At 41.5% G+C, this 24,036-nt stretch overlaps 3 protein-coding genes across 6 annotated transcripts; 2 read left to right on the top strand and 1 right to left on the bottom strand.

Annotated features, from left to right (window-relative positions):
* Positions 1-905: 905 nt before the first annotated feature.
* Positions 906-4,185, top strand: hwa (huluwa). 2 transcript variants are annotated; one of them, XM_086187387.1, is made up of 3 exons: positions 906-1,768; positions 2,612-2,807; positions 3,682-4,185. In XM_086187387.1, exons 1-3 carry the CDS (start codon positions 1,178-1,180, stop codon positions 3,843-3,845), a joined length of 951 nt encoding a protein of 316 aa, XP_086043513.1. In that variant the 5' UTR covers positions 906-1,177; the 3' UTR covers positions 3,846-4,185. The 2 variants fall into 2 exon arrangements, with proteins under 2 accessions (XP_086043513.1, XP_086043512.1); XM_086187386.1 differs by having other exon boundaries at positions 2,609-2,807.
* A 643-nt stretch (positions 4,186-4,828) lies between these two features.
* atp5f1a (ATP synthase F1 subunit alpha) lies at positions 4,829-9,604 on the bottom strand. The gene is made up of 11 exons (XM_086186635.1): positions 9,466-9,604; positions 8,522-8,597; positions 8,246-8,415; positions 7,900-8,073; positions 7,216-7,382; positions 6,435-6,735; positions 6,121-6,345; positions 5,931-6,038; positions 5,697-5,841; positions 5,460-5,610; positions 4,829-5,054 (listed from the first exon to the last, which is right to left on the bottom strand). The coding sequence occupies exons 1-11, from the start codon at positions 9,523-9,525 to the stop codon at positions 4,976-4,978; spliced, it is 1,656 nt and encodes a 551-aa protein (XP_086042761.1). The 5' UTR covers positions 9,526-9,604; the 3' UTR covers positions 4,829-4,975.
* A 758-nt stretch (positions 9,605-10,362) lies between these two features.
* ark2n (arkadia (rnf111) N-terminal like PKA signaling regulator 2n) lies at positions 10,363-20,747 on the top strand. Of its 3 annotated transcripts, XM_086187744.1 has the most exons (5): positions 10,363-10,594; positions 11,499-12,410; positions 17,398-17,568; positions 18,019-18,130; positions 18,235-20,747. In XM_086187744.1, exons 2-5 carry the CDS (start codon positions 11,564-11,566, stop codon positions 18,422-18,424), a joined length of 1,320 nt encoding a protein of 439 aa, XP_086043870.1. In that variant the 5' UTR covers positions 10,363-10,594; positions 11,499-11,563; the 3' UTR covers positions 18,425-20,747. The 3 variants fall into 3 exon arrangements, with proteins under 3 accessions (XP_086043870.1, XP_086043872.1, XP_086043871.1); XM_086187746.1 differs by lacking the exon at positions 17,398-17,568; XM_086187745.1 differs by lacking the exons at positions 17,398-17,568; positions 18,019-18,130; positions 18,235-20,747 and adding an exon at positions 14,024-17,390.
* The last annotated feature ends 3,289 nt before the right edge of the window (positions 20,748-24,036 follow it).

Raw genomic sequence — 24,036 nt, 5'->3', positions numbered from 1 at the left:
CTCCGCCTCCATGTGGAACTGAACATGCAAGAGATGATGAGCGTGAAACACTGGTCCAGGCCTTAGAGACGTCCCTCTCTGCATATGCATGCTGGAGGTTATCTCAGGTAAAACATTCATCTTAAAACACGTTGCCCTTCTAAAATATGTCTCCCCACTCAATTACGATCACGTGTTGTTTTGCATAGAATCATCTTAAAAATACAGCGAGAATTAGAGGAGACGCGTCTAAATGTCAAGGAAAAAATAATGAATGCTTTCAAGTCTAACAGATTTAATTACCGACATAATCTTCTCTGCAGTCCCCCACAAAAAGCTCTTTTGCAGCTGTAAGCTCATCCAAAATGCTGCAACTCAGGTACATGAAGACGGAGAGAGAAACGGCCAGATCTTTGCATTGGAATTTAGTTAAAAAGAAAAAAGGCATTACTTGTCAATAACTCACTTACTGGTTTAAGGATTGTGCATCTCTGACTTGCCTCCATTCTTTGAGCCCTCTGGATCATCAGGAAATGTTCTCTTTTCTGTTTTAGGAAACACACTTTAAGTGGATGAAATGTTTTGAATAAATAAAGTTGCAAAGATATAATGTATTAACAGATAAATCTTCAGGTATTTCCAGAATTTAACGCAATGTGGACAACTGTAGATTAGCCAAAGGAGCTGCCTTGCCCAGGTTTGTTAAAAATACATTTGACAACATATAAAAATCTGAAAACATTCAAGTTTTTGATGAAGAATCTTATAGGACTTAATGTCTGTAAAATGAGAGTTCCAAAACAATTCTTCAACATGGGAATATTTTCCCTCCAGGGTACCTTCTGCTGCAGAGTCTGGCCCACTGCTACCATCTAGCGGTAATTGGTTGCTATGTTCAAGTAATTAGCCCCACCTGTTGACGCGTGTGTATGTGTGTCTGTCTATTGTGTCGCACAGGCGTCTGGTGCTTTGTTTTCATGAGTGAAATGCGTGTGTGTCTACGATGGTGAAGACAAGGCTGATGTACAGACTGTATAAGTAACAGGCTGCTTTGAGGAAACTGAAAAACTACTTTCACTCTCAAAGTCGTCCTCCCTGATTGACACGTCAAAGCACCTGCGCACACAAAGACAGCGCAAAACCTCAACTGAGATCAGCTAATTCTCCAATATTCGCCCTTTATATCTTCTGGAATGAAATGTCGCAAGCAGGTCAGACCACCCCATCAAACGCGACCGAAGGTTACCCCGTGACAAACCTGACCTTGGTGGTCCTTCTGCTCATACCTTGCGTTGTTATTCTGCTTGTGCTCAACTGCCTCTTCCTGGGTTACAAATTACTGATCCTGTCAAAGAGGAGCAGACAGAAGCGAGAGGATACGGAGGAGCTGCTTCTGCACTCCGCCCTGCAGAGGGCCAGACTGGCGTCAGAAGCGGCCTTTTCTCCGCCGCAGGACGGGAGGAGAGTCTACTTGTCTCTGTCGGAGCCCGTCCTGCCGCACCCCGTCACCTCCTCCAGGGCTTCCTCCAGGGAGAGGGCCAGGGTGGATCACAGGATGCGGCTACTGAGGCCAGATGGCGCTACCGGCTCAGGTTCCCCGAGGGCCCCAAGCACTATCCGGGCAACCTCTTCCGCGGCTAGTTTCACCCCGAGACTGGTCCTGCCCTCCGGGTCACGGCCGCACAGCATCAGCAAGGCGGACTGGTGTAACAGCGCACCGGTTTTACCACAGTCCAGTGACTCCGAGGCTGGAACCAGGATGAACCTCGTCCCGCCCAACTCTCCCATGGTGAGTGGCCCCCTTGCACTCGAACATCCCCAGGGAGAGAACTCGAGCAGAACTGAGACCTGGAGGCCAAACAGAATCCCATTCCACCAAATGTACACACTAACTCCTCAGCACACGTGTTAGTCTGAACAATACACAGAAATCGCTCAGAATTAACATCCAAAATGTTTATATTCGGATGTCTTCTGACAGTTAGAGAGATTTCAAAACTTCATTTTGGTGATCACGTGACATTAAATTATTTCATGCCACGTGCTGCATATTGAGTTTGTATCCAGTATCACGGTAACCTTGTTTAAGTCAGATCTGAAGCGCGCTTCCAGCTGGTTTGTATTTTTGAACTACTCTTAATGAGTAGCAGTGTATCATTCTAAGGGCTTCGACTGGAATGTTGAGCCATATATTGGTTCCGCCTTTCATGTCAGCGCCTCTGGAAGAAGAGAGCCCAATTTTAGACTCGGTTTCCTTTGCCGTTTCACACATTCATGCGGGTTTAATAACATGAAAATATAGACCAGAGGAGCAGTAGGCTTCAGTCTGTTGTTCACTCAAAGCAGGTTTACAATACAAAACATAAAATGTGAACTTGAGCATAGCATCATTCTATACTTAGTACTGAAGCAACTTGAACTGTGTAATACGCAAGTTCAACACCCAAACACAGAGCAGTAAATGTTTAAGTTGTATTTAAAGTGCTGCAGGTTGAATTTACATGATGTTATGATGAAAAGAGGATGAGTGAGTTGCAAATAACAAAAAAGAAAACCCAGTGATGACCTAAACTATAAAAAGAAATGATACAATCTCTGGTACCTAACAGTATTTTCATTTTCCCCACAGCAGGAGATGGAGTATGTGGGTCACATTCATCGCAGCAGTGCTTATGAGATGCTGACAGATGTGAATCCAGGTGTTGCAGTGCGCGTGTTTGACAAAGTAGACATGGAGTGCGAGTACACCAACCCGCCGTCGGAGGCGTCCTGTCTGAACACATCCGCAGTGTGTTCTGGGCTGGACAGCGACTTTGGAGCAAGTGCAGGTTTGGTTCTGACTCCTTCACCTGAACCTAATCATTACAGGCATGTGGGCGGGAAAATAACTCTGATCAGAACAGCCTTTGTTGTTGCCTCCCCACAGAGAAACATAATTCATCTTTAATGAAGTCTTGTTCTAGTGTAAAGTCACACACTGCAAACCAATGTTAACTCCTCCCAAAGGAGCTGCATGCAGTCTTAGAACATGATCTTTCCAGTACAAGGAATGAGAAATGTAATTCTGTTAATCAAAGCTTGAAGCTCTAATTGCAAAAGAAGCTTCACATGTTCTCAGTCTTGTGTGAGACACCTTGTGCATCTTCCTCCTCCGCTTTCATCAGAGACCAAGATGAGGCGAGAAAGAGGCGTCAAACAGTATGAGACAGCCGTGCCTCCAAGCTGTCATCTTAAAGAGACCTCTATTAAATAGGACATGTGGCACAGCTGCATCATGTGCCATCTGTATTTCTTCTTTCCCTTTAACCATATAAAATCAACACGGCGTTAACTTCCGTGCACATTCACATGAGGATCAGGTGCATGTCTGGCAGCTCTGCTGCTTCCACAATTTTTATGTGGGCCAAAAAATCCTTCAAACAAGAAATATTGTTTCCCCAACTGTTTTCTTATCGTTCTCCTTCTCATTAATCAGACGTATGATGGAGTTGGCGACTTAATGAAGTCATTAATTCAGAAGACTTTTTTTTTTCCTCAGGAGAAAGCAGTAGTCCTCCATACTCCAGAGTTTTACCCTCATCTCATGGTGAACTGTCAGTTTCAACTGAAGAACCCCTCAGTTTGATCTGACAGTGGTAGGAACCACAAGGCCACCAAAATCTCTGAAGTAAATGGGTGTTTTGTTTTGTTTTTTCCTTTCAGGCGTCTCGCTGCGGATCTTATCAGCAGACAGCGACGGTTTGTCCAATGGTGTGCTGGCCTCAGCGCTGGAGTGGGATTATTATGACCCCTGTTACGTCAAACAGAATAACGTGCCCAAACATAAACATAGACCTGCTGTGTACACCAAACAGTACTGGGTTTAAACAGTGACAGTTTTAATGTCTATTTATTTATTTAATTCTATTTAAATAATATGTATGTGTTGTATTTCAGAAAGATTTAGTTTGTCTCACTTGATCACTCTGACTTCCACTGAATTTGCTCAAGTAGTGAAATAATTACCTCACTTTTCACTTTATTATTTAGGCTGCACCTCTCACTTGAATTACTTTCTCTGCATCCTTCTCATATTTACTTGTTAATGGCAGCCACTCTAGCTAACTATGTTCTTAGTTCATCACAGTTCTGTCCTGTCCACTTTACGTCACATTGTATTCACTAAGATTTAAATGAGTTGAATCACGAACAAATAAACTTTACATATGATCATGTTCTTTATATTTAATGGATATACTAAAGTGGTGTATGGATAAACTAATGGGTTGACTTGAATAATACAGGATGATTAGTAAGGTGAGTTTTTCCCTCTAAGTTTGTTGCAGTTGTTTAAATTGTCTAGTATTTAATTGAAGTTAGTCATAATTGCAGTAGACTTGGAAAGTTTAAAGTTTTGTCACACAATTAGTTACTTTGGGAAGTTCACTCAATGGCATTGGAATTTATTTCAAACCTAGAAAAAGTGCAAAATGGTTAAAGAAATTACACACAAAATATTTAAGATTGTCAAATTCGTCAGGTTCAGAGTAGGAAGTATTTTGTTTACTGCACCCCTCATCCAATCCTAATTATTAGTTAATAGTATTTTCTTAGTTTCCTTTAATTTGAACAGTTGTTCGTAACCTGCTGTTATTCTATTTTGATACCTAAACAAGTTAATTTTAATACGTCAAAATAAAAATCTACAACTGTCAAGTTAAACTGAACAACTCACACCAGGGTACATGAGCAGTGTTCATTAAAAAAAACAAATCCTGTAGTACCAAAAAATGTTTAGAGGTAAATCAATATATTTGAGGTTTGCTCCTCTCCAACAGAGGGCGCTCCAAACAAAAAAGCCACCAGGTCCTTCAGTTGAAATACTTTATTTTCTGTTTGGAGAGATTTCTGTACATTAAAGATCAAGTGCCACTTGAATTTTCTGAACTTCATAGAAAGTAAAACAGACGCAGCACTATGCAAACATGAAAACAACCAGGCCACACCGCATATCGCGTTACTCAAAGCTGGAGAGGAAATTCAACACAATTTGCTTGAGTTTGGCATCCGATGCTTCTGAGATTTTGCCATCAGCCCTGCAATGCAAAGGGATTGGTTACAAAACACAATCATACCAATGAACTCACATCTTACAGATTTTTGTGTGACAGAGGAATTAATGTTTACGTGAAGGGCTAATTTTTGAGGTGATCAACTCACTAAATGGCTTAAAAATGTTGACTAAAATTAGTGCATGGAAAAGGGGGTTCAAATTTCTATGATAAAATCTATTACATATTGGGGAAAAAACCTCAATATCAAATGGTAAGTGACTGGATGTTTTTAAGATGGAGTTGTAAAAGCAGATTTCCCTCTGGAGAAATTACTCGAGGGGAGTAGATTCCTCAATCACTCGATCAGGGGAAACGTTACTTGTGGTCATTCCTAGTAGCTAAAGCAGAGAAGGAAAGATTATACTGCTTAGGAGCTGTTTAACTTACCTAATAGCTGCCAGCAGGTCTTGCTGCTGGCTCAGGATGTGCTGCAGGAAAGCTTTTTCAAACCTGGTGATCTTGCTTGGCTCCATTTTGTCCAGGTGTCCCCTCACGCCAGCGTAAATGACTGTTACCTGCTCTTCAATTGCCATTGGAGCTGAAAGATGAAGGATGCGATCAAAGTGGATACGATGAACGACAACACACCTTTTCAGCAGCCTAAAACGAGCAGTAAATACTCACAGTACTGTCCCTGCTTCAGGAGCTCAGTCAGACGAACACCACGGTTCAGCAGTTGCTGAGTAGCGGCGTCCAGGTCAGAGCCAAACTGAGCAAAGGCAGCCACCTCTCGGTACTGGGCCAGCTCCAGCTTCATGGTACCAGCCACCTGATGGCGAATGTTGTTGTGAATGTCAGAATTGATTGCCATAATCGCAGCAGAGACAGTTCCACTCAGACCTGACAAGCAGAACTAACCTGCTTCATGGCCCTGGTCTGGGCAGCAGATCCGACACGTGACACTGAAAGACCGACGTTGATGGCGGGACGGATACCCTTATAGAAGAGCTCAGTCTCCAAGAAGATCTGAGAGGGAGGGAGAGAGAATTTGGGGAATAGGATCAGGATTTGAAATAAAATCAAACATTACAACCAGTCACACAATTACCTGTCCATCTGTGATAGAGATGACATTAGTTGGAATGTAGGCCGACACATCACCAGCCTGTGTCTCAATAACCGGCAGGGCAGTGAGGGAGCCGCCGCCAAAGTTGTCGTTCATCTTGGCGGCTCTCTCTAGCAGACGGGAATGCAAATAGAAGACGTCTCCTGGATAAGCCTCACGACCGGGGGGACGACGGAGCAGCAGGGACATCTGACGATAGGCGACGGCCTGCAGGGGCATTATCACAAGGTTTATGTCCAATTTATGTGCATCAACTTGATTCAATATGTTAATGGAAAAGGAACCAAAAGGCTGACCTGCTTGGAGAGATCATCATAAATGATCAGGGCGTGTTTGCCGTTGTCTCTGAAGTACTCTCCCATGGAGCAGCCGGAGTAGGGGGCCAGGTACTGCAGTGGAGCAGCGTCGGAGGCCGTAGCAGACACCACGATGGTGTATTTCATGGCATCTGCATCGGTTAGCCTCTTCACCAGCTGAGCCACGGTGGATCTCTTCTGGCCAATAGCCACGTAGATGCAATACAGCTTCTTCTTCTCATCGGTTCCATCATTGAAGCGCTTCTGGTTGATGATCGTGTCAATGGCGATCGCGGTTTTGCTGGCAATCACATTCACACACTTCAGTTCTCCAGGTGCTTCCATGTTATACATGGATGGCTCTCAATTTCAGAGCACAATATTGGAATATATTGAAATATCTTTAAAAAGCTGATTATAAAAACAGAAGGAAACGATGGAGACCTGGAGAGGTCAGTTTTTTTTTTTGGACACAGTCAAATACTAATATGAGGCCATGAGATATAACTTTTGTCCTCAAATGAATTACTTCAGGCCACAAGTTTATAAAATAACGTGTTCCCTTCCCTTAATTGAATCACGGGAACAAAGTTATTTCTTGTGGCCTGAAAATAATTAGATTGAGGAGAAAATTTATATCTCATTATGCATCAGTTGACAGAGGACAACTAGAATGCAAATGGACGAAGAACAATAATGCATAATTATGATATAGACTTCAGTATTTATCAGCATTTACAGCAGTGAAACAGTACTCAAGTGTCACTCAGAGTCCTCTTACCCAGTCTGCCTGTCTCCAATGATGAGCTCACGCTGTCCACGACCGATGGGTACCAGACTGTCCACAGCTTTGATGCCAGTCTGCATGGGCTCCCTCACAGAGATACGAGGGATGATTCCAGGTGCCTTCAGACCCACACGTCGGCGGACCGTGGAGCCGAGGGAACCCTGCGAGCAGAAAGGATAAGGGGTCCTATTCTTCACCTATTCTTTTCATTTGCCTGATCAGAACTGAATCAAAAGACATCACAAGCTTGGAAACAATTCAGAACTCGACTGTCATAGCTATGTAGGTGAAACCCGCTGTATCTCACTGTTCCGGCAATGATACTTCTGTCTCCAACTTCTGTTAAAAAAAGAAGTATGTAACTGTAGTTCTGACAGAAGTCTGTGGATGACTCAGAACCTTAAATCATTAATATTATTCTCTTTGTCCAAGCAAGATGAATTAGTATCACAAGACCTGTTTTTCTAACGTAATCTTTTCAGCTTCCTATACTGTCTAATTTATACATGAATTGTAGCTATGGGATATTTGATGTGAAATACTGGAATCAGATCCTGATACTGAGTTTTTTCACAGATCAAAGATGGCAATGATGTAACCTTTAACATATTAAATAAAAAAACAACCAACACATTAACAAAGCTGCATTACAGACATTCAGTTCATTTTCCTATTCACCTTTCCATCGATGGCATTTCCCAGAGCATCAACCACACGGCCCAGGAGCTGCTCACCAACAGGCACGTCAACAATAGCTCCGGTTCTCTTCACAATGTCGCCTTCCTTGATCAGCTTGTCATTACCGAACACCACAACACCAACATTGTCGGGTTCCAAGTTCAGAGACATACCCTAGAAAAAAGAAACAGTAAGGAGTTTGGCCCATAAAAGGAAAATAAATAGTATAACCAGTAATTTATAGGAGTCAGTGCCTTTCCACAGACTATTTCTTTTCTTCCTTCTCTTCAAACTGCAGCATCAATCTATTCAGGAAAAGAAAGGATTACGTCATCACCAGCCGCACCTTGAGACCAGAGGAGAACTCCACCATCTCCTCGGCCTGCACGTTCCTCAAACCGTACACTCTGGCGATACCATCTCCTATGGACAACACACGGCCGGTCTCCTCCAATTCTGCGCTGGTGTCAACTCCCATGATCTTCTCTTCCAGGATGGAAGACACCTCTGCTGTGCCTTTAATGTATACAAAGTGTTTATTAAATATACTTCCAAAATATATATATACAGTATATTTATTTTCCTACGTGGCAGGCCTTTAAACATTTTCCAAAAGACTTACCTGTTTTCTGCAGCCATGGGCTGGTAGTGTGCAGATTCTTGACTCCCACACAAGCTGCAGCAACGTTCTTAGATACCTTCATGACAACAGGAAACAGTAAAATACTCAATTAAACGCATTCCAAATAAGTGCAGTCTATCGTAATCAAGCATATTATAAAAAGGATGGATATATAAAATCCTCTCTTTTACAACATTTATTAGGAACACCTCTTTAAAGCCATTGCAAGAAAACAAATCATTCCTGCAAAAATACGTCTTCACGAGTGTTACGTGTTTTGTTCTCGATGAAATTGTACAAGTTAGCAACTAATACCACTCAGCAGTGATTTAAAGGTTATTGTTTGACGCATTAGAGAATTGTATTTTGACATCGTCCACAGTCGACAAAGTCTCCAATCGTCAGGCAGTGTAAATATATGTGACCGAAAACCATGAATTACATACAAATGCGTATATTTTTAAACCACTGACAATAAATGCAACCCATGACGAGGTTTGACAAGGACCACAGGTCATGAAGTCTGCAGTCGCCGGGCGGCCTTCAGCTCTAACAGTCAACAGAAAGCTTCAATATCCACATTATTGGTTTATTTCAACTCATGCAACCGGACTACACATGAATCTAACTTATATTGTCAGCAGGTGCTAGCATGCTGTGTGACAAACATGACCTTTAATAACATACAGCGTCTCTACACTTTAGCTTATTTATAGTCATTGGAAAATAGTATAAGAAATAATTAATACAGAGCGAGTCCGTTTTGTCATCTAAATAGTGTAATGATGCGTTTGTCTTTCAACGTTAACGGCAGGAAATAGCACCGCGTCCTCCGGTGCTAAGACGCCCGCATGCACAGCTGCGCTATGATTTACCCTGGGAATGAATTCATGCTTTTGTGAATTAAACCAATAAAATCAAACACGGAGTTCACTTTTGCTTACATATCCAGCTCGTCGAGGCAGACTACGGGCAAGTGCTGCTGCAACGCGTACTGACAGCATGGTTGTGTTCGGTGGGGTCGGTCCTGCTCCCGGAGAGGAGAGAGAAGGATGGCGGACACAACCGACTGAAAGAAAGGTCACGCTGACCCGGAAGTACTTAAATATCCACGACGACGCCTTTTCTTTTCAAATATTTAGATTGATTCTTCTCTAACTCTTAAAGTTGATTACCTCTGTGGATAAACCAAGTCCAGCTCCCCCTAAGCCCAGTAATTTGTCTAATTTTAAGCACGATATCAACAGGGGTTCTGCTTTATCAGACCTTATCCTGAAATGGAATACTTCATAAAAATAAAATCAGCCCACATTGAGTTTACAGGGGCTAATTTGCTTGATTAAATTGTTTTTTCATCAAAAGAAGCCAACTTGAGCCTAAAGGAATGAGGTAATTGCATCATTTAGAACATGTGTTGCTCCGAGGCCACCATACTTACTTTAAAACGGTACAAGTAGAAATTTCTATTTTTTTTTCACCCAAATCTATGCATTTCTGTTTCACATTTTCTTATTCTATAATTCTGTACTTGAATGGGAGCAACACAAGAATATCCCCTGGGGATCAATGAAATATGATTGATTCTGATTTAAGCCATTACGTGGTGACAGTATGTTGAGTTTCCTTTTTTTAAATTTTATGTATCATATCATGTTGTGGATTTGACCTCAAAGTTGTAGTTTACCTTTGTACAACTCACACTACTGGTTTGCCTTTGCGTCCCCCTGCTGACCGTTGCTGTCCTGCTTCATTTCCTTGTCATGCAGTACCCACATTTTTCCAGCAGAGGCGCTCGGATATTAAAAAAGACCGGAAGTGGCGCATGTAGCTTTGTGAACGACGAAAGGCTGATGGAGACATTTTAAAATATACACTGCTAACTGCTAACTGCTAAAAGGGCTCGCAAAGGTGCGAGCTCACTGCGCCAAAACATTTGAAATTCTTCCAAGTTGCAACGAATTAAAATATAATCGGCAGTGACGTATTTATGCTTTGCAAGGTAGAGAGAAAACAAATTAACGAAGATGTTGAAAAGTCTGACACTGGGAAAAGAAGAATATAACTAACACAGCGGTAAGTTGTAACTAGCTCAGGCGATTCTGAATGCTAAGTTAGCTATCGCTTTAACCAAGATAGCGTTAGCTGTTAGCGGCAGACATTATCCTGCCTCATATGCCTTTGGCTGGCTAGATACTGGTTCCATTTTTAGGATCTTGCAAAGCAGCTGTCATGCAACCTGAATATTTTTCCGTGACTTGTCGCCTTCTTGCCAAGTTTGCGGAGTGTAAGGTTATGACCGAGATGAGCTTCACTGCGCAGCCAGTGTTCTGTTAGCCTCTGCTAGCGACAGTTACAACTAAATAAAGTCATTCATTCAGGCAATATTAAATGTCCCGTAGTGCACACGGACACAGTTCAATCTGCTCAAGATTTTCAGCCACATTCTTTTCATAAATCTGAAGTTGCAAGCAAGGATATTTGATTTATAATATATGTAGAATTAACGTGTATTTCCTTGGTTTAACCGAGTAAATATTACGTGCTTTTGAATAATACGGTTAAATGATAATTTTGGTTAAAATGTTTCATTGCTCTGGTAGCACCTCGATACAACACTAAAATGCGCAATGTAGAACTTTTTCTGTGCTTTAAAAATAAAGAACGATTAAAAGATTAACTAATCTATACATTCACATAGAAATGAAGATCTATGAAAATGTAAATGTTCCATTTTGGGGCTTGCATGATAATTATAATGGTGAATTTGTTAATGTTTGTAAATATCGGATGTAATCTATATATTCACATTCTTGAATCTACAAGTATTTGTGAAACTAGTAAGCCATGTTGGCATTGTATTATCATATTTAGGATATTATGTAGGATGTTTTCACAACTCATAATGTGACATTGGGCATCCTGTGTTGTTGCACATATTTAGACCTGAAAATTAACAATCATGTTTTCATCCCTGCAGGTGTGTGCCAGTCCAGGCACATTGGTCCATATTTGTTGGACCATTGGGCTTTGGGCTCAACTAGCATGAAGATGGCTGATTCAGAGAAGGCAGAGGAATTTGTAGATGCGGAGTGCCCCTTGGAGTGCCTTGATGAAGCACAATCAGCTACAGTGTCTGCTCTGGGAGAGCAGGATGAACCTCTAAAAACTGAGACCACCACAAGCACCAGCTCACCGCAGAGGGAAAAAGAGGCAGATAGTCCCTTGCATACAGAGGGAGAGCAGAGTCTCCTCTCCATGCCATGCCTGATGAAGGAGCTCCGCAGAGACTCCCCAGAGTCCCAGCATGCCTCTACAGGGAGTGACAAACCTGTCTCTCGTAATGTCTACGAGAGTGACTCCTCAAACCCCTGCATGCTTTCCCCCTCATCCAGTGGCCATCTTGCTGACTCAGACACACTGTCCTCAGGGGAAGAAGGTGCTACTCCAGCTGTAGGTGAAGGAGAAGAGGAAGAATGCAATATGGAAGCTGCAGATGATCCTGGCCAGGCAACAGGGAAGCAAACATCTGCCACAGCAGCAGGGGGCAGGAAGTCTCGTCGGTCACGTTCAGAAAGCGAGAATCCGCCGAATGCAATGGCTGCAAAGAAGAATCGCTGCCAGCCCACTGTGGTAGCAGCAGCAGGAGTGCAGGAAAAACAAACTAATGGGAAGCTGGCAAAAGGGAAAGGTCATCGGAGCCAGAAACATAAGGAGCGCATGCGTCTGCTGAGGCAAAAACGAGAGGCAGCGGCACGGAAGAAGTATAACCTGCTGCAGGACAGCAGTACAAGTGACAGTGAGCTCACATGTGACTCCAGCACCAGCTCTTCTGAGGACGAGGATGATGATACTTCAGGAGGTAGCAAGACAATCAAGACAGATATTCCAGGTAAAGGTCGTTGCCCAAAACACACCCCCTCAGCACAGGAGTTCTCCCACACGGGTTTACCACGGTCCAGGGTTACAGGGTAACAGTAGCTTTAGGGGTAACTGCAGATATCTCATGTAAAACATTATCACATAGGAAGAGAAACACTCATTAGGTATGAGGGTAGACTTCAAGAGCCAACTAAAAGACTGCATGACATGAAATATTTGAAGCAAATCAATTTTTTTCTCTTTCCACATATAGTGTGAACATATGGGGTCATATAAAACATTTGTTATATCAGACCAGTACTCGCACTGCTTTGTATATGTTACCAGTCATGTCATTTATAGTCATTTTCTCACTCATCACCTGTCTTCTTTCATTCTGTCTGTAGATATTTCGAATATCTGTTAAAAGGGGTCTGTGCCCGGTCACATGTAGTAATATACTTTGTGTTGTCTAACCATTTGCATGCTGTTGAAGTCTAGTGAACATTCTTCAACTCATGGAAAGTACTAGAGTTGGTTTAAGCTGACCTACAAGTTCTGCAATTCTCTAAGTGTGGCAGCTATAGCCCCAGCTTTTACTGTTCATAGACAATGGTGTATTACCTCACTACTGTCCAGCCTTGGAGTGGTGGTAGGAATGTAGTGGAGTACCGGAGACTCAAAATCCTATATTGTGCTATTTTATTGGATCAGTTTGCAGTTCATCTTTTTTGTTTCGTTGAAGAAAAGGTACTGAATTATATCCTTTCTTTTCTCATCAAAACTGTTTTCAATTATTCCCCCAACCCCAGTCTATATGCTTCACTCTGCCTGCGCTAAAGGTGATGAAGTTTTTATGAGTTGCACAGCAGTGGTTCTCTTTACTATGGTGAGCTGTGTCATGTGTAGTCAGGTCATTACTTCATCCATTTGCAACTCTTGACTGCAGATAGCTGGAAACTAAACTGGGTCTAATATGAGTTTTTGTTCTCTTAGGTAATCTGTTTGTGGATTCTAGTTGAGCTATCCAGCAGTCTCTGCTAGCAGTGTGGCATTGATAGGACTGTTATCACCTGCTGCTGTTGAAGGAAAAGCCAATATGTTTACTTAATTCTGATGCGCTCACTGTAGGAGCTTTGCCTTGGTTCTTGCTTACTTTTTGTTTTCCTATAAATTGAGAACATAGCGTGTGGTGTGTCAAGGATTTGTTTGATTAACTTTTAAAAAGGTCACTTTTATTTTGCCAGAGATCTTTGTGGTCCATACTAACCCCTCCTCATATTTACAAGGAGCAGTGAAACATATCTGATGACCTTGCATCATGAGTCATTTGCCTTAGATGGGTGTGTTTAATTGAAAGTCTCATCAGTTAACACATTTTCTAAACCACAGCCACCAAATCAGTCGCCGGACACGTCCAGTTATCTTCCATTAGGGATTTGTTGTACAGGAAATCCAACCATTTTTACATCCCGCACACAGATTTGAGTGCTACAACTGCATGATGTAGTCCATCAGCATGAAAGAATCGATCTGCACGTAACCAAAAACCAACTGTCATTTTCTCTTTAATACAAAAGTCCACCTCCGAAGCATGAAAGTGCTACTGTATTTTCTTATGGCTTGGCCTCAATGTCTTTAAAGCTGGCTTCAGACGTGCATCGGAGAGATCCAGAGTGGGCGCCCAGATTCATGGGCTGCTGGACACCGGTTCGTGGGACAGGAACGGCATCAGCAGTGTACTGGAGGAGGCCATGACGCGTATCGCTGTGATGCAGCGCCAGACTGAGGAGCGCTTCCGCATCTGGATGGAAAAGCTTGCACACCTCGACTCGGACAACGATTCGTCCAAACGCTCAAGTGATGCCCCAGAAGGGCAGCAGCATCCATCCCACGGGGCGCGACCATCTCCTCCTAGTTCCTTTTTGCCATCTTCAGAGTCCGCAGAGACTATGGCTGCCTACATGTTGGCACGGGAGAACAACAGTCTCGCCACCGCCCCTATAAACAACAACAACATCCTACCTGAAGTGGTCACGCAGAACGGAAATCTAGGTGTTCCAGACCCTGGTCTCTTGAATGTTTAGATTTCACTTCTGCTTCACTCCTTGCAGTTTCTTACGTTGGTCTTACCAAGTGTAGAGCTAGATGACACAGGAACCACGGCAATTGGTATTAATAGTTAAGCAATGCAACGTCATACAGATAAACCATCAACAGCAGCGGGGCCTGAGCTGGTCATTTGAAATGACTGCAGACCTGAGGCCTGATACATCTGCTGGCACTGAATCACTGTGAGATTTGACATTTTGAATCCATCAAAATGCAGAATCTGTGACATGGACATTGGGTATATCTCAATAGAATGTTGAGTCAGGGCTCTTATTGTATTGCTTACTGTATGGCTTTTTGTTTTCTGTACCAGCTGTGCGCACACATAAATGGAAGATGATTATGTCATTGATACAGAATGTGCATTACAGCAGCTGGACAGCCTCCGTGCACTGCTAGGTGGGGTGCTGCTGCATAATAGCATGTGCCTTGTCATTCTGAATTCAAGCTGAGAATGATCGAGCATAATAGTACTCTTACTGTAGGAATCAGGTTTAAAAACACTAAACATTCTTCTGAACTAGCACTTTGCTTGTAAATGGTTCAGGACTTTTAAACTCTTCTTACACCCTTTTTATTTTGGTGGCATAGCTTTACTAACTTCAAAACATAGATTTACCTACAAATATAAACGCAATATACTAACTTACAGGATCTCTTTGCTTTTTAAAATCATATTACTATTTAGATTAGATGTGTTTTACATTTATAATCGTTCTCTCTTCTGTTACATTTGCTGCTATTGCTGCCATTTGTGCAGAAACAAGAAACTAGTGAGGGAGAGATGACTCCCGGTGTGTATTTTTAGTTGCCTATGGATAGATTATGGACATCAGCATGGCTTCCTCTGTTGTGGCTATTAGCCGCAATGTCAAGAGCCTCAAATTTTTACTGATATAATATTCGTCTAGTTAATGTTTTATTTGCACTGGTCTGCCAGCTTGGCTTGGCACTACATGATTCACAGCCTGACTTTAAACTGAAACACAGACATAAAACCTATAGATCCGAACAGTAGCAATGCAGCTGCAGTGCATGCATGATAATGTTTACCGGTTTCCTCCAAACAGACTGATCTGGGTGATCAGGTGGCTTCTGGTTCATATCCTGTGGTCTTTTGAGGCGGAAACCTTCCTCCTCAACCCTCTCCACAAACTACTACTACAGTTATTAACACTGCTAATACTTCCCATGACTGACCTTGATGAAGGAATCTAATCATATTTATAGATGGGATGTTTTTTCTGTATGTGTATATGTAGCCCTGACTGTCAGTTCTACCAAGCTGAGTCTCCCCACCTGCTTGCATGTGATTTATATATCGAATGTGCAAAGCCAAATTAGTTTCTTCAGCAGCATGTTTGCAAGTTTTGCTTATGCTGATAAATGTTGACTGACGGAATATTTTATCTTTTCCTCTCGGCATAGTAGTTTTATTTCAAATTGTGTCAATATTGTTTTATGGTGCATAAATACTTTACTATTTTACCTTTTTTTTTTAAAAAAAAAAAAAAAGAGAGAGTGGATCTAACATTTGCCGTATTGCATTTGTTAAACCTGAAATTACCTTTAAATCAACTATTTTGTCCACAAAATGAAGGGAGCCTTGTGCATACAATCACAAACAGTGTGCATTTAATCAACTAAGGACAGTCCATTGTTTACCAAAGAGACTATCCTGGTTTACACAAGTCCTTTTCTATCTCTATCACATGGCCTTTACATCGGCAAGTGCTTGGTTTTTCTAGTAACCCTGGTACCTGCCTCTTTCAGCCCAATCATCTATTCATGGGCTGTTTTCTCTAACAGTACATACTGTCCAGATGAACCCCCTCCGCTCACCCCCCCCCCCCCCCCCCAACACACACACACACACACACACGTCTGGACAGCAGTGTGTCCTAGAGACTCCTTTTACAGGGTAGAACAAAGACACATGTCCCCTCTGTTCCAGAGGTGTTTTGTTTGGCTTTTATTATCCAACCGCTTTTCTTTTCACCGATTACTTTGATGTGTTTTGTAATGACTGTATTTTAGTGTAGTTTTTATGTGAATGGCTATTATTTTAAAAGCAATAAATGGAGAGAAAAATGGCTTCTGCAAAAAGGCTTTTCATACACCACAGATACTACCACTGTGTAGTAGTGTTGCGTTGAAAAATACTAACCTTTATCTATACAGCCAGGATTCTTGAATTGTTCCTCTTTTATGGCACTAGTACAATAAAAGTGGAAAGGCCAAAATGATTATTTTACAGTGTGGGGTAGAAATGAGCCCTATGACCTGGAAGTTAGTGTCATTTAACAGCCGGCTCCTGTCAAGTAAATGAGATTTTTGAATGGGTTTTTGGTGAAATGTCTGAAATAAGGCATGTGGTTTTAACATTTTGTTCTTTGACATAAAATCCATCATGAAATATCACTCTAGTGAAGTTCAAAGTGTTTGTCACACAAACGGCGGTTGGTAACAAGTGGCTAAGCAATAGTAGATATTAATCATGATGAAAGCAGAAGAAGCGCGAACTAACAAGATGCGGCTTTTTTCAGACGTAGCGTTAGCGCCATACGTGTAACGATTGCAGTTCCACTTCAAAAATGGTGAAAGGGATAACTTTTCAATATTGTCTTATGAAATAAAATATTTAAGCCTCAAACTTTTCTGTGACGCTTTACACTCCATGGCGGATGAAGAGGAGTGTGAGACAGCAATGCTAACTTCTGTTTTGGCCTACAGTCGATGTCATCTTGGTAGCATTCTGTCGATTTTAGTCTGTGCAACTGGGAAAATGGGTGTTTCCTGTTATTTCTTGTTGATGCTGTCAATAGAAAGATGAGGGACACAGTCTCACAGTGTCGCTATTCCCAGACATGATTTGAATAATGAAGTGTTTTCTTTGTTTTCTGCAGACGGGCCTCCAGTAGTGGGTCACTATGATATTTCAGACACTGATTCTAACCAGGAGAGTATGAATGTGGAGACAGTCCGGCCCACGGTGATAAAGCATGAGCTAAAAACACACAGAGGCCAGGATATGGCTGCTCACTCTGGGTGTATAAGAGCTCTGGGCTCTATCTCAGGTCAGTTACAAACTCAGTGTATCCAAATTGATAATTTCCTCTCCTCTTAGTGAAGACAGGACATTTAGAGGCATGGGTGTTATCATCGTTTCTGGGGAAATGGTCTTATTAATCTCAGCAAGAAGCCTTTGAAGCACTACTGCCTTCCTTCTACATTCTGCTGGCTTGCTTCTGGTGCTATACAAGTCTTGCTACCTCATTTCAAGAATAGACTTTTTATGACTGACTTGCTGGCATTGTCAAAACATGAAAACAAACTCCACAATTTGTCCAATGTGTCACTTCATGCAGTCTCGTCAGCTTCTCAGACACAAGTGTCAGATTCATCATTGTTTTGTTCTTCTCTGTGTCAAAGCAGCTGCAGTCTTCATGTGTCAGCGAGGCCTGAAGCTCTCTAGTGCTCTGGCCACTCTTACAATGTGTGACTATGCTCCTCTTTATTTGTTTCAGGCCACGTGGAGGCAGAGCTGTCGCACAAGGAAAGTTCTCAACACAAGGGCCAGATTAACATTGCCTCCTCAGACAGTGAGGTGGAAATAGTCGGAGTGCAAAAGAAAGCACGGTAAAGACAGCGTGCCAGTGGGGACTCTGTTTGTCTGATCATATGAATTGTCTGCCTAGCATGTTTTTAGCTTGTACAATTCAACTTTTTTTCCTTGAAAGCAGATGTGCCCATCCATGCGGAGGCGTGATAAAGAGTTTGTCCTCCTGGAAGGAGACCTCAGTAGAGCAGTTAAACAGCACAAATCAACCACAGCTCTGGACTACTGTTTCCCCTCAGCCCAACTGGGTGTCCCCTCCAGAGGTGGTGGACCTCACACTAGACGAGGACACCGGACACAAATACCTACTTTAAACAACCTCTACACTGAAGACTCTTATTTCTTCCTCTTACTACTCCTCACCCCTCTCGCCTTGCCTCTGTGTCACGGCTAAAATCCTTCCTAGTGTTGCAGCTTCGCCTGTAACCGTTGATGGACTCTTCCTGCTACAGAGCACTGTTTGTTTTTAAATTACTGTCGAACAATCACATGTATCAAAGCCATTCTGTTGAAGCGATTCCCTTCTCTTGACTTGTCGGCTATGAATTTAGTTGTGGAAAAAAATGGCACAGCACGTCCAAGTGCAGATGGAAATGTACTAGAGTGATTTATTTGTCAATGATAGCAATATCCTTCCTTCTTTTGATACCTCAGTTCCTTCTGATAACGGATGTAGGTGGTCATTTTTTGTTGTTGTGTGCTTGCAAGCTGTACAGTTAAAAAGATGCTGCTTGGGAGCAGGTCAGTATCCCAACATGGCCTGCTTCACCCCAGACTTTAAAATGGCATAGATTCAGACTGTATCCTGCTTTTTTTTTTTTTTTAATCTGCAGACACCTGCGGTCAAGACAAAATGGCAGCTGGTGCTCTTTGTTTTGTACAGTATACCATAGATAGATGGATAAGTGTGCTTGTAACTGGTCAGTTTTATTCTGAAAAGTCTCACCACTGGTTGCACATAGTTCAGGCTGTGTTGATAGCTTTGCTGCAGTGGCCAGCGTTGGGCCACCCAGGGCTAAGGTGCTGTATGCCATTGTTTGTGACTACAATATTAAAATAGATTTATTCCTCTCGACAGACAGATTTCTCCACCCCAAAAAAAAAGTGATTAAAATCTAATGGCAACACTGCAGAGCCCTTAAGAAGACAGATGAAAACAATTTGTGACCCCCAGATATAACCTGTTGCCACAATTGTTGTTTTTAGGCCATGAAATCTAATTTATTCCCTTAATTTATTTGCTGTGTGGATACAAGTAACTTCCTTCCTACCCTGTTCCTTCTAGTTATTCTGAAGCAACACGAGTGTAGCTTGTCAGCTAACTTGTTTCTGGTCTTTGATTAATTTGTGGGAACAGGTTATATTTTGTTACCTCTAAATAAACTGATCGAACCTGTAATGTCTGAAGGCATCTAAGCCACAAATGCGTTATAGTGAGGCAGCAAGTTATACTTTTTTTGTTTCCTGTGTGTTGCCACACAGGAGCACACGCCACAAAAGTGCCACTCGTTTCCACCACAGTAGAATTTCTGGCATATCGGCAATATAAATGTCCTGTTTTTGTAACATTTCTCTGAGGACGTCCCAGCCAGGCGACGTGGTTATCGGTGAATGTATGACCCTGCAGTGCTGACTATTTGCATCGTTCTCCCGGGTGAATGCCAACTCCCTTGAACCTCTGTGGACACCTTTACAATAATTAAGGAAATGTATCTTCCATTGAATACTGCAAAGCAAGATGTCCTGAATGCCTTGAAATGTGCACTATTTTCTTTTAGAATCGTATAAAGCTTATTCTTTTACCGTATTAAAAAAAAGTGGATTTTGCTATCTGAACATTTAATATTTTAATAACAGATGTGAATTTAGAGTACATAAAAAGGCCTAAAAGTGGTTTGTGCCCACGTGTGGGGCATTATGAGAAGACTTTTACCGTATGAACTGTTGCTGGCTCTTCTTCTTCCCTGTGGTCTTTCCTCTTTTCATGCAGTACTGCTGGTAAACTAATCAGCGACCCAACACACCATTTCAGCATAGGTTAAATCTAGTTTCCTAAGTGATGCCGTTTGACTTCTGCTAGTCAAAGAAAGGGAAAGTCCTAAAATAAAAATACCAAAGTCTAAATGGGATTAATGTTCTAGTAATGTTCTCATGTTCTTTTCCCGATTTGAATTTTGCGTAAATTTGTTCCTCAATAGTTTTTTTTTTTTTTTAAGTCATTGCATATGTTGTGAATGAGATGACATGAATATTTTCCCCCAAATTAGGCAGTTCTTTCCACCATTAAGGCATTTCTTTAAGACCACTTTTGCTTGCAAAATCCATTTTACGATTGTTTCTTCGGGTTGTATTGAAATATAAGAAGGCATAAAGTCTTTTTAGAGTTTTAGTTGAAATAAATTGAGCAGTGATGCTCGGTTATGGTTGCACATAGCATGTGTGGTCACATCTTTAACCTCACATCTTGATATTATCTCCATTACCGGTTATTTAGCCTTGCTTATGTTATTTTTTGTTTTATTTCAATGTCAGTATTTTAAATTAACAAAAAAAAATGTTTATTTTGTTGCTTCTGCATACCTTCCTTGAACCTATGTCTGTAGAACAAAAATATTTTAAAACTAAATAAATAGTTATTTAAGAGACATGTCTTTTGGGTTTTATTCCTGGCTGAATTCAAGTTTGAAATTAATGTTATTGTCGTGATTTGAATTGTAGAAATATGTTTACTCACTTGGTCAAATGACACTGAAACTTTTGGGAAGAAAAAAATAAGTTCTCAGTTTGAATTAATCAGTCAATGGATTGTCTGCCTGCTGGCAACTTGAGCTCAAAAGTGAATCTTGTAATTTTATTTTTCTTCTGAAGTAAACCTTTGAATGTAGTTTCTGCTTCTTAAGATCAGAATACAAGCTGTGGATACATCGTCTACACTTGCAGAGGCAACTCAGGAAAAACAAATCAGGAAAAGAGCTGCTATTTGCCTTCTACTGCTGTGCTGTCGAGAGGACACTGGCATATGGTATCAGTGTGGTGTGCTGGATGCTCAGCTGCAGAGAGGATAGCTCACCAGAGGGTCGTAAACTCAGCTCATAGAGCCATGGCTGAGCTACTAGCAAGAAAGCTAATTTTATGCTAGCGAGATTCAAAATAGCATTTTGTATGACTGAGAGGATGTGATTTTAAATTGACAGCATGTTTAATAGCAAGATTATCTAGCTAACCACACATCAGTGTCGCCAAATCAGTATCCAGATCGTCATGAACAAATCATAGTCCGCGTGGACTACCTGCTAGAGCAAGAAGTAGAACAATAATTAAAGTTCACCTAAGGCACCAAATATGCTAGGTCTGGCCCTGGCTGCCACCTCCAGCCTCCAAGATGGCTCTTCAGAGAGTCATATGCTGCCTTTAAATGGTACTTGTGAAATTGTGTCATGAATTGGTATTCAGGAAAAGCTTAGCGTTAAAGTGGTACTCAGACATGAGCACCAGTATTAATGTAAGATGGCTTTTACATTGGCTAACTTTGGAAATGGTGTTAAAAAGCTTGTAACTGAACTGAACTGAACGTTATTTGCCCATTATAATGTCAACATTTTCAACGGACAATTAAGAAAATGATAAAGCTTAAACACCAAATGTTTTTTAAAACTTGTCCATGGGCGCCACCATTTTTAAAAACATCAAATAAGTCACAGTTTGTAAAACATAAAAACTTCATGAAAACCATGACTTAAAATATCAGGACTAGAACTACAGGGGGACATTCCAACAGTCTCTTCTCATAAACACGCCAAACATTTTAATTCTCAGAGTTTTAACTTGAATGTCAGTTTCTTTGCCCACAGGATCCAACATTACAGTAGTTATGGATTTACACAGGCTTGCATTGGGACTGTTTTTTTTTTTTTTTTGCCATAAAGTGCCTGTGTTTCGGCTTCGTGTACCAAAACTAGCACAAACACACATGCAATAATACTGATGACTACGAATGTCAAGAGGTGCCTGCTTTGTGCGGGTATGTGCTTGTGGATGAGAATAATCGGCATCATAGGTGCAATACTTAATGAGATGTCTCATTGTTGTCCTTTATCCGGAGGCCACACAGTCTAGACAAAATTCTCACTGTGAACAATACAGCCTCACCCTCAACCACAAAAGTATCCTGCCAGGTCATAGGTCACACTGTGACACCTGCCGCTAGGGGGACATATGGAGCTCACATGAAGAGAGGACAATGAGGGAGTGGAGCAATGCAGTCAGCAGGACTTCTTTTCTGCAACCAAAGCCCTTGAGCCACCTCTTTTCACCCCCAGGGCAGAACGTCAGCTGTATGCAAATTTGTTTTATTTTTTTATTTTTTTATTTTACAAGGCAGCCATGGCTTCACCGGGAGCAAATGTGCTGGCTCACTCTCAAAATATCTCTCTCCTTGCAGAAGCTGGATGAGGCAGTTAAAGGTTTGTGATAACTAACTTGCTGATGTCTGCTTGAACGATCACCACCTAACAATAACAATCCATCTTTTAATTAGCTGCCAACGCGTGAGAGAAGAGAGCTGTTCTCTTTCCAGATTCATTCGTTTTCAGCGGTGGAAGACGGACACAGTTACCAGGTAAAAGTTGAAACACCAGGATAAAATACACACTCACATTAGAGTTGAAATAAATTTCTCTGAAATACGTCATTGTAATGCATTGGTGGGTCTCTTCCTAAATAAGTGCTGTAAGGTTTTCAAACAGCCACATTACGTAACTTTACAGATAATGGCAACAAATCATTAATGACGATAATATACAAGGAAGATGAGCTCTGGTATCAGAATTACTGTAGGTGCTGGGTGATCTGTGTTCAAGTTGGACCTGCGGTCCATAAATTGTGTATTACAACCGTTATGTAGTATATAATGTGGTAGTTTATTTAAAGGCCACGAAAAACCTGCACTGATGGTGAGAACCATTGTAAAAAGTTCTTTGTGTTGCACTGCAGGCCTTTAAAGCTTTTAGATGATGGGAACTTGAAGATGAGGACATATGGGACGAAGAGTTTTTAACCCCCCACCCCCAAGCCTCTTCGTGTCCATCTGTTCCCTCCCCCCTCAGGCTGATATCTCAAGGCAGATTCAGGACACAGTTTTCTGATTTAAAGGAAAATGGTGCATCATTTTTTATGAAGAGAGGATTTTTCAAATAAATTCTGGTGGAATTAAAGCAATATTTCTGAACAACTGTTAATTTACTTCTCACAGAGGAATTTTAGCTGAAAAATATATAATGGCTTACATGATATAGCATCCAACACTAGTCCCTGCTGACTCCTCGGGTCTTTTTAACAATGGGCCCATGAGGCGAAGCTCGGAGTGCACATACTGCTATTGCTCATACTTCTTAATTATTTGTTTCTTCATGTATTTCACAGCTTTGCAAGCATCCCAGTAATGTATGTATGAAATTGTGCAACTGACTGAACATGAGATATCTTCAACAGTCAGAAAAGCCATGAAATGCAATGTTCACCATCCGGTCAGACAACTCTCCTCAACTGCTGTCATCTTTACTCTCACATTTCAAGCAAAGCCATGCACGGCGCTAAAACACCTCTTTGAAAATTCAAATAACATTCAGATTTTTGGTCGAGTCAGTTTGCTTCTCCAACTAACTTGAATTGGGATACGATTATTTTATAATATACATATGTACAAACATTCGGGCAGCTCCTCTAGACTGTCAAAATGATATCAGAGCAAATAAAGCCAATAATGATGGGTCGCTGCTGCATTTTTTAGTGGTTGTGTCCCTAAATTTTAATTCACAGGCACTTCTTTAAAAATGTAAGCTTCAGAGGGAAAAGACATTTTTTCCAGCGTGTATCACATGACAGCTAAATATTTCCATATGGTTTTGCCAAATAGACAACCAAGTAA

This window comes from Aulostomus chinensis, chromosome 19, assembly GCF_037954235.1.
Source record: "Aulostomus chinensis isolate RoL2024-O1b breed Wild chromosome 19, RoL_Achi_v1.0, whole genome shotgun sequence".
NCBI lineage: Eukaryota > Metazoa > Chordata > Actinopteri > Syngnathiformes > Aulostomidae > Aulostomus > Aulostomus chinensis.
Note: the sequence above shows the minus strand (reverse complement) of the source record. Positions and strands in the feature narration are given on the sequence as shown.

Excerpts from the sequence above, each read along its gene's own strand:
- hwa (XM_086187386.1), top strand. The coding sequence starts at position 1,178 with ATGTCGCAAGCAGGTCAGACCACCCCATCAAACGCGACCGAAGGTTAC. Across the intron at positions 1,769-2,608 it reads TCCCGCCCAACTCTCCCATG|CAGGAGATGGAGTATGTGGG; the intron begins GTGAGTGGCCCC and ends TTTTCCCCACAG. Across the intron at positions 2,808-3,681 it reads CGACTTTGGAGCAAGTGCAG|GCGTCTCGCTGCGGATCTTA; the intron begins GTTTGGTTCTGA and ends TTTTCCTTTCAG.
- atp5f1a (XM_086186635.1), bottom strand. The coding sequence starts at position 9,525 with ATGCTGTCAGTACGCGTTGCAGCAGCACTTGCCCGTAGTCTGCCTCGA. Across the intron at positions 8,416-8,521 it reads CCCATGGCTGCAGAAAACAG|GCACAGCAGAGGTGTCTTCC; the intron begins GTAAGTCTTTTG and ends TATACATTAAAG. Across the intron at positions 6,736-7,215 it reads ATTGGAGACAGGCAGACTGG|CAAAACCGCGATCGCCATTG; the intron begins GTAAGAGGACTC and ends TGTGATTGCCAG.
- ark2n (XM_086187744.1), top strand. The coding sequence starts at position 11,564 with ATGAAGATGGCTGATTCAGAGAAGGCAGAGGAATTTGTAGATGCGGAG. Across the intron at positions 17,569-18,018 it reads AGCTCTGGGCTCTATCTCAG|GCCACGTGGAGGCAGAGCTG; the intron begins GTCAGTTACAAA and ends TATTTGTTTCAG. Across the intron at positions 18,131-18,234 it reads GGAGTGCAAAAGAAAGCACG|ATGTGCCCATCCATGCGGAG; the intron begins GTAAAGACAGCG and ends CCTTGAAAGCAG.